At 41.1% G+C, this 9,707-nt stretch overlaps 1 protein-coding gene across 8 annotated transcripts in view; it reads right to left on the bottom strand.

Moving 5' to 3' along the window:
- Positions 1–242: 242 nt before the first annotated feature.
- ANKRD55 (ankyrin repeat domain 55) overlaps positions 243–9,707 on the bottom strand; it is a 537,753-nt gene continuing 528,288 nt past the window's right edge. For all 8 annotated transcript variants that reach the window (XM_044224520.1, XM_044224570.1, XM_044224580.1 and 5 more), the window contains 2 exons: positions 2,645–2,737; positions 243–729 (listed from right to left, as the gene is read on the bottom strand). In XM_044224520.1, coding sequence (XP_044080455.1) covers positions 608–729; positions 2,645–2,737 — 215 coding nt within the window. In that variant the 3' untranslated portion in view covers positions 243–607. The remainder of the gene's footprint in view (positions 730–2,644; positions 2,738–9,707) is intronic.

Genomic DNA, 9,707 nt, shown 5'->3' with positions numbered 1-9,707 from the left:
ACAATCATATCTAAAAATGACAATAAGTGGAAATAATCAAGCAGCAAAGAAGATACATAAACACTGGCAAATGATTTGGGCTATAGCCAGAATCAGAAGATGTTAGAAAATATCTTACAGAAGCCTGTACATTTAAAAGCTATAAACTGACTGTTTATAAAGGAATTTGCTACTATGATTTTAATTAAGTTTCATCAACATAAGATAGAATTGCAATAAATATGAAGAAAAAGTATGGAATATACTTTTCTGTTGTTTTTTATTCAGCAAAGCATGTATTTTTAAAACAAAATCATTTAGGAAAAAAAATATGGGGATGCCACAATGCAAACGAAACACAGCAAAATCTCCCTGCTGATAACATATTGTGACTTTTTATTTTGGCATGGAGACGCCACAGAAACTCACAGACTTAAAACATATATACAATCAAAGATTCCAAGCACTTCTTTGGGAAGCATCATTGGAATAAGGAGTTATAAAACTGTGAATGGCTTCTAGAACGCAATTTACTATATCACTCTGTTCTCACAAACTATAGGGTAATCTCATTCTTTGACGGCTGAAAATATATGTAATCTCTATTTTTACAGCTGGTGACCCGCAGTTAATTTTCATCAGTGGCGGGATTGGCCAAGCTTTCTCTGTCCTCGGCTGCTGTGCTGTGTCCCCGTTGGCTTGGAATAGCAGGAAGCACTCGGTTTGTCCGCAGAGGTTCTCCAGACAGAACTGCAGAGAAAGAACAGAACGGGAGTCTTTCAAGGTTTGCTTCTCTCAGAATGGAGGTGGCAGAATGAGGAGTGGAGGAATTTCTAAGGAGCCTGTCTTGGTGAGAGCCCAGCTGCAGGAAAAAGCTATGTCTCTCTATCCATTCAGGCTTACCACGTGTCATCAGCGATGTCAAATATGCACAAACACAAGACGGAGCCAAGTTTGTTCAAAACACATCAGGCCGTGCGTGCCTGGCAGAGCTCTCTTTTCCTGGGGTGGAGTAGCTGTTGATGGCCAAGTCAGCATAATGCTCTAAATGAGCCCCAAGACATCTGTACCGCTATTTTATACGAACCTCAAAATGTTCTCAGGGTTCTCTTAAGAAAAGCCCTCTGTATCTTTCCATTTCTTTTTCATTGAGCTAAAGCTGATCAAATATCTTTATCTTCCCTTCTCTCCTTATTTTTAATTGTGGAGAACAAAAGGCTCCTGGGCTCTGCCAAAGAAAATCCCTTCTCTGGCTTCTCCAAACCCCACCAGGATTCAAGGCCAAGTGACTACTTAATTAGGTATCTTTGTGAGTCATTTCTGCTTAAAGATAAGGTGAGGCTTGAATTTCATCTAGTGATTGAATTCACACCATCTCAAACTCTCACTTCACATGGATCAGGAAAAGCGCTGGAATGGATCTGAGATTTTGGTTTTGGCTACAAACTCTTGGTGTGAGTTTGGACATATTATCTCCACCTCTCCTTTTCCTTATCTGCGGAAGGACAGGGTTATACTAAGACCCCCTGGTCACTGTTTTTACCTAAGGAATCGTAGAACCCTTGATTGGTTCCTTCCATCCTGGGGCAGAAACGACATGTTGGATATTTATTCTGTGCAAAGTGCTGCCAGGGTTTTCCACCTGTTACCTCATGTAATCCTCCCAACAACCTTGTCAGGCTGGCAGTGAAGGTTAAGAAACCTGTCTGAAACAGGGCAGCTCTAAAATCATCCAATCTCCGCAATAAAGGGGGTATGGAGAAAGAGAGCAAGAGCGAGAGTGAGAGAGAGAGAGAGAACATGAGAAAGTACCTGCATGCTTGCATACATGTTATAAATGACCGGGCTGGGATAGAAAGAAAAGGAAGGAAGGAAATTAGGATTCTTAAGTATTGCTTGTTTGCATGAGTCGTCTGACTCAGTGTCTTATAGTTTTGCTCCTGGCTCTGCTACTTACTACCTAAGTAATGTTGGGCAAATCATGTAACCTCTCTGAACTCAGTTTTCTCATCTGTACAATAGGAATAATAATAGAACCTGCCTCCTCATACAGATATGAGGATATATAAACTCAGAATTTCTGGGTATGGGGCCCAGAAATCTACTTTATAACAAGCACCCCAGGCAATACTTTAAGTACACTCAAACTTGAAGGTCACTGGCTGAATAGAATATATTTAATATTTTATATTTTAAAAATTTTTGTACAGATTATAAAATAAATCAATAATGTCAAAAGTATTATGTCAAAAGCATCTCCATGATTATTCCTTTCTGTTTAGGGATGCATAGCTTCTGAGTACAGGAATAACACATATTTGTATCTGTTCATCAGAGTAAGGAAAGCAATGTCAAGAGACCAGTCTTAAGAATTTTTAAAGCACCTTCTTAAACACATTAAATAGTACATAGCAAAATAAACTTGTCATTGTTTTTATAATCCAAACACAAAAATTCCTCAAGGGAGGGAGTATTCTTTTTTCTTTCTAAACAAGCATTACCAAGTTGGATGAAGCTTTAAACACAGTCTCTCTTCTATTTTCCTGTAATTCACAAGTTTTGGCACCTGATGTTCCCTCAAAATATGAAAGTAAACTGAAATAACAGTTGCATCTAGACATGTTAACACTTGCAAAGGCAGCCGAAGAAGATTCAGAATACTTACATTTTTGGTCTGGCAGAGGAGCTAGGTTGTTCCGGGTGATAGGAAGGTCCCTAATCTGGGGTCTGTTTGGGGACAGATGCTGAAAATTTTGTCCTGGGGACAAAAAGAATTGTTTCAATCATTTGAGACATAACCAAGTACAAATTACAAAATCCACTGCATTAGAGAATTGTGAAGTTGTTAGAGATCGCAGAGTTTAAGATGCTAACAAGAGCAAAAATCATAACAGCTACACTTTACTAAGTTTCTATTATAGCAAAGTCACTGTTTCAATGAAAGAAAAAGACATCAGAAGTCAATTCTTGAATAAATTAGTTGAAATAAAATTTTATAAACAGCACAGTTGACCACCCACTCCATAAAATTTTAAAGTTTGAAAAAATAAAATAGGGTATAAAGTATAACATCTTAATCAAATCTGTGCTGAAAAATACAAATCAGCAGGATATATTCTTCTATATTAGTGTTTCTCAATGCTGGCTGCACATAGGAATTATCTGAGGAGTTAAAAAAAAAAAACACCGTTGCCCTAGCCAAACCCGAGATAGATTAAAAGAGAATCTCTGGGGCTGGAATGGGGCATCAGATTTTTATCAGTTTTGAAGGGATTCTAAAATACAATAGGCTTGAGCATCACTGCCCTAAAAGATGGGATCTGGGTGAGGGTACTCGGGAGATGGCTACTCTCTAAGTTAGGCCATAAGCAGTTTTGTCCAGGAGCCCTGTGTACTGCCTGTTGGGAACCAATGGTTAAAATCTCAGGAATTTAGTGATCGGCTTGACATCACAGTGGCAGCCTGGTGTCGGTCATGGTAGAAATATTTATACTATGGACATGGCAAACACTGATTTCTCTCCTGGAGAGCCAGCTGTTAAATATTTATCAACACACTACCGATTGTAAAAGAGTGATCTAAATCTCTTAAAGTATAAAGAATACCCAGGGTATTTAGGTCCTTTTAAATAGCTGACCAAGTGGGACAGAATTAGACTCATTTGCCAGCTTGGGCAAGAGCTGCTCCCTCTCTGAGCCTCAATCTCCTGACCTACAAAATTGTGAAAATAATTGTATCTGGTTTTTTCACTTGTCATACAAATTAAGTAGGAGAACAAATATAAAGCATTCAGCTTACAAGGTTAATGCTCACAAAACATTAGTAATTATTACAGTTTTATTCTGTGGAGTGTTTAACATGATCTCCTGGAGAGTGGGGAATGTTTTGATCTTTTGCCTCATAGTCTTGTAAGAATCAAAACACTAACAGAGCTGCTCATAGGTTTAATTCTGCTTGGGTCAAGAAGTCCTTAGAATAAGGGGGGAAAAGCATCAGCCAAGATCCACTGTCCATCTGCGTAGAGGAGTCCAATGACATATTCTAAGGGCAGAGATCTGAGCACTGCCATTTGATGAAAATTGAGCAAAATTTCCAGTCTCTCTGGTGGATATTATATTTTTATTCTTTTGTATTCTAAAGGTCAAACAACTTTATAAGCTATTTAAAAAGAAAGCATCCCTGAATAGAATAACAGAAAGTGATCATAGCCAAGTACCCACATCAACTCATACCTTACTTATCTATGAACATTTAAGCAGAAATTTACAAAACCAAGAAATGAGATAATGATAATTATGGTTAATGTTTACTGAGAACTTAGGACTCTCAGGAACTGGGCTGAACCCTATAGGCATGACTTCATTGAATCTTAACAATCACTTTCGCTTGTGACACAGATACCATTATCATCCCCACTTTACAAATGAGGATCCTGGGTTGGAGGACTTCTCAAATGTGCTCAAGGTCGCAGAATGCAAAGCAACAAAGCTCCAACTTAGGTCTGTCTGACAGAAAACTCATCCCGCCTCCCGAGCAGCCAAAGCCATTTTGACAAGATAAGAGATAGGCCGAAAGGGGACGTGACAGTCATTTGGGAGGGGGGGGGCGGGAGCTAGACTTCATTCTGCCCTGGCATCGGGCTCAGTTTGGAAGGACAAGATAGAGTTATGCACAGCCCAGAGCTCTTTTACCTGTCCTGTGGGCACCTTGGGGAGCATCCAGCCCGTGGGGACAGGGTGGAGGACCACTGTCCTAGATTCAAATGGCAAGAGGGGTCTTCACAGTTTTAAGGAATTTGGTTAAGCAAATGAAGAAGTTCAGCACTCTATTGTGTACTCACCATATTCCTGAGCCTAGAGCACAAAGAGGACAAGGCAGTGTGCTCAGGAGGGGATTATAGTGTATGCTGGAAGAAAAGCAGGTTAATTTATTCTTTTCAAGCCCAGGAGTAAAGGTGTGAGGGCATCACGTAGGAAAGAGGGGTCCTGAAAGGTGGAGGTGTCCTGAATTTCACAGGGCTCTCCTACTTCCTACCTAGCTCTGTGACCTTAAGCAGGTGGGCTACTCTGTCTGTGCCTCTATTTCCTCATTTCCAGAATAGGGATTAAGAACTTTCCTCCTGCAGCGCTGTCAAAGGGGAAGTAGCACTTCACTACCTGCCCCACAGGAGGCTCATTAAGGTGGAGCTGTTCTTCCATGGTTCACGGTGAGAAAGAGCCACAGCTCCTGTGGAGGTCAGGGTGACTTCCAGACAACAGTGGCTTTTGAGCTGGTTCTCAAAAGACTAGACAAATCTGCCAAGCACACAGTGGACAGAAGGCATAAATAACAGGGGCACAGATGCCATAGACTGAAAGGTATGGGTTATCAGGGAACTGAGAGATAGTCAAGGAAGTGTTCAAGGGGACGGGAAAGGATTGGAGATGTGAGGCCCAGACACTGAGAATGGGAAGTGAGGCCCAACCACGCTGGGAACATTCTGTTTACCAGCCAAAGAATCTGACCTTTGTCCTGGAAAAGATGCAGCACCTCTGGTGAGCTGAAACACAGGGGTCACGGGATCAGATCCTACAAGATCAGGGAACACAGCACATTGCTGCTGTGATAGTCTAGAAAACTGGGAGAAGGGAGTTCTCTCTGGAGGGAGAGGGGAAGTGAGCACTTTTTTACTTTCTGTGTCATGGCTTGTAAATAACCAGGCTGGTAGCAAACACCGCAGAGCTTTCTATTCCATTTTCTCTGAAAGCTGCTTGCAATGAATTAAGCTGATGTGCTCCAAATTTCCTCATTAGGTTAAGTGCCCCATCCCATCTCTCTCTCCATCTAGCCCACTGACAGGTCTCAATGAATGTTAAACAATAATCATTGCAGCTAAATGTTCAGGGTTGCTGATGCAAGCACAGGATATTGGCTGCCAGGAATTCAAACGGCAGCACTGTTAGCCCCTCTTATTTCTACTAAACCCAGGGCAGGAAAAGACAAACTCCAATGCCAAAGGGGCTATTCAAGTTCAAACCAGTCAGTGGTGGGTGCAGTGGTGTGATTTACAGCATCCAACTACATTATCGTATTGGACTTTCACATCAAATATAGGGGATCAGTGTTGAAATCTGCTAGATAAACAGCTTAAACCACTTAAGTGAACCCTCAGAACTGTAGTCCCGAAGCCTCAGCAATTCTAAAAACAACAATTTTTTTATTTTTTTTTTTAAGATTTTATTTATTTATTTGTCAGAGAGAGTGAGCACAGGCAGAGTGGCAGGCAGAGGCAGAGGGAGAAGCAGGCTCCCCAGCGAGCAAGGAGCCCGATGTGGGACTTGATCCCAGCACTGGGATCATGACCTGAGCTGAAGGTAGCCACTTAACCAACTGAGCCACCCAGGCGTCCTTAAAAACAACATTTTAAAGTGGGTTAAAAATGTCCACAAAAATAAAATCTGTAAGGCAGGAAAATCTTTTTATTTGGGGAAGGACAACATAATTTCCAAGAAAATTGCACTGTGGGTAAAGCGGCAAGTATACTAACAAACTGGACTGTGAGATTTCAGGAGACGAACACATTGCCACGATGATCCCTTGCTGTTTAGGAAATCTGGGTTCAAGTGCTGAGTGTGTCGTTAATTGGTTGTAAGACTCTGACCAAACCGCTTTAACTATTTTAGGCCATGTGAGTTATAACTGAAAAGGCCTCATGAGATATAATAGCTCCAGCCTCTGGATAAGAAACTCGCTCAGAGAGATGACATGTCTTGCTTTATCAATCAGGGCTCATCCAGGAAAAAAAGAGACCTCTGTTTGTCTTTCAAAAAGAGGGAATTTCATACAGTTGGTTATGTCTGGAATAGAAAAGCTAAGAAACCAAATGAAGAGAAAGTAGGAGGACAATCCAGAGATTAGCTATATATATATAATAATTATTATTATTATTATTTTTAAAATGCAACCACCCCTAGGCTGGTGAGATGAGAGGAAGAGATGGTAGAAGCTAGTGGGGGCCAGAGGCACAGTGAGCAGCTGTGTGGGGGGAGCGGGAAGAGGAGGTGGACCTGCTGTTGGGAAGCAGAGGAAGCAGAGGGACACTGTGTGCAACTACACTGCTTTCCCTCATTCTCCTACTCTTCTGCTGCTGCTGTGCCTACCGGTACTTGGCCCAAAGTACCTGGAAGCAGCTGCAAGGGAGCCTAGGAAGCATCGTTCCCTGAGAGACAGAATAGAGCTGAAGAAAAAAGACTATGTGAGAGCAATGAGGCAGGTGACTAGTATATTTACTTAAACTTCATCATCTTTAAAACAAGGTCATTTCTAGCTTGTATCTAAAGCACAGTGCTTAGTAAAGGGTCTGGCACATTGTTTTAAAAAAAACAACAACATACACTTTTGTGTGTGTATAATACTATATTCAAATCACTGTTCTAAGTACTTTACATCCACCACCTCTTTTAATCTTAACAGCAACTCAAAGTTTTATATTAAGGTATTTCCTCCCAGTTTTTTTTCCTCCCAGGTTAAAAAAAAAAAAAAAAAAAAGGAAAGCCCAGAGAGATTAAGTAACAGTAAGTGACAGAGCCAGAATTTAAAGCCAGATGTTTTAACCACCGCAGTATTCTGCCTCTTGACAAATTAGAATGACAGAGACTCTAACCATTATAAAGACCATATAATCTTCTATCTAAACATGAGAAGAAAATTAAAGTCAGTTGCACAATCATTTTAGTAAACCCATTATCTTTAAAAACTCATTTATAGGGGCGCCTGGGTGGCTCAGTGGGTTAAGCCGCTGCCTTCGGCTCAGGTCATGATCTCAGGGTCTTGGGATCGAGTCCCGCATCGGGCTCTCTGCTCAGCAGGGAGCCTGCTTCCCTCTCTCTCTCTCTCTGCCTGCCTCTCCATCTACTTGTGATTTCTCTCTGTCAAATAAATAAATTAAGTCTTAAAAAAAAAACAAACTCATTTATAGGCTGAAGATTCTTGGGAGATTTATCTTATCACAACTTAGTTGCCTACAATGGCTCCTAGTTATTATCAGTGCTTAAAAACATTGGTTGAAAAAAGAAATGCTTCAATGTGCCACAGCTAATTATTTAAGATTCCCTTGGAGAATTTTGCTGCTTCTTTTCTGCTATTCTGCCACCCCAGGACTATTCAAGTTACTTCAATGTTGTTGTTGAAGCTGCTGTTACTTGAGTTTCTGTTCCAGACAGGTGAGCCCAGTCGTAACTGACAGAGAAAAGACAGACCAAGGCTATCTGGGGAACAGAAAAAGAACAGGATTTTCACAAATTTCAAAAGCTTTTCAAAAGAGAAGGTATTCGCCAGGACAGGACCAAATCCAGGGCTATGCCACTAACCACATACTTTCGCGCTTTGTGGAAGAAGTAAAATGTTGGGTGGAGTTTTCCTCGGATACCAGGCAAAAGCCTTCCTGTGCTCATCCATATTTATCCTGTGGTTCAATACACAACAGACACGTATGAGGGCAGCCATACTCCACCTCACGTGTTTCAGACACCACGCACCAGAAATGAGGGAAGAGAGCCAGACTCATGCTGCATAGTAAACAGGAAGGAATATTTTCTATTTCCAAACACATGCTCCTCCTCCTTTTCTTACAATACCCATAGCTCTCCTGGTCTTTCCTTCCTCTGTGTTTGACAGAAACAGAGTTCAAGATACATCATTTTTTCTCCCTCTCAACCCTATCGTAAGAAAAACAACAGAAACACATGGATAAAGAACAACTGACATTCCACGGAGAGATACTAGGGCGCGTGGTGGACTACGCCGAACTGGGGTCAGTGACGTCCAACTGGGATTGAAGGGGACTGTGGGTATGCACATCCAGCCTGTCATGACCCTGTGCGATTTGGGTTCAGGGTTGCCCAACTTGTTAATTTCTCAAGAGAAGCTAGAATTTTCCATTTTTGTGTGAAACTTCATGATTTTTGAATATTAGCGATTAACTCACTTGAAAACAAAAGACACTGTGGTAATGAATAGATTTGGGAAGCTGTTTTGTAGCCTCCGCTTTGGAACAATGGTTTCCTTTCTCAGGTGTGCCTCAGAATCCCCTGTGGACCATTTACAAAATAAAAATAAATGTTTTAGTGTGATATATTTATTTTAAAAGGGGGGGGGAATTATATATATATATATATATGGTATGTATATAAAAACAAATTCTTTGTATGATACATTTATTTAAAAGGGGGATATATACTTATGTATAAATGTTTTGTGTGTGTGTGTGTGTGTGTGTGTGTGTGTGTGTATCATGTATATAAGACATCTCTGGAAGAATAAACAAAAAACAGCATCAGTAGTTTTGGATGTGGGGTGCCCTGCAGCTGGGGGAAGAGACAGGAGGGAGAAATGCAATGTGAGCCTTTGGAATGTGTGGAGACATGAACCATTAAGATGTGAATGTGTTTCCTTTCTATGTGGATACGCAGAAGGCACTGCCACTTCCCCTTCTCTGTCACCAAGATTTTGCTTCAGTAGGTCTGGAGCAGGGACCTGATTTAAAACCAAGCTGGCACACAAACAGATCAACACCTCGTGACTGATCTCTGCCACTTACCCCTAGCTAAGAGTCTTGCTACTGGAAATACTAATATTCCTGTTCAAATCTGCCACAGGTATTTGCTGGGAAGATGAGAAGGCACATACTTTAACTTGCTGACTGCCCTCAGGGTGGAAAAGCAGAATGCTTCCATAGCCTGGAGATCTTG

Source organism: Neovison vison, chromosome 1 (assembly GCF_020171115.1).
Source record: "Neovison vison isolate M4711 chromosome 1, ASM_NN_V1, whole genome shotgun sequence".
NCBI lineage: Eukaryota > Metazoa > Chordata > Mammalia > Carnivora > Mustelidae > Neogale > Neogale vison.
This window is presented reverse-complemented; position numbering and strand designations above follow the sequence as displayed.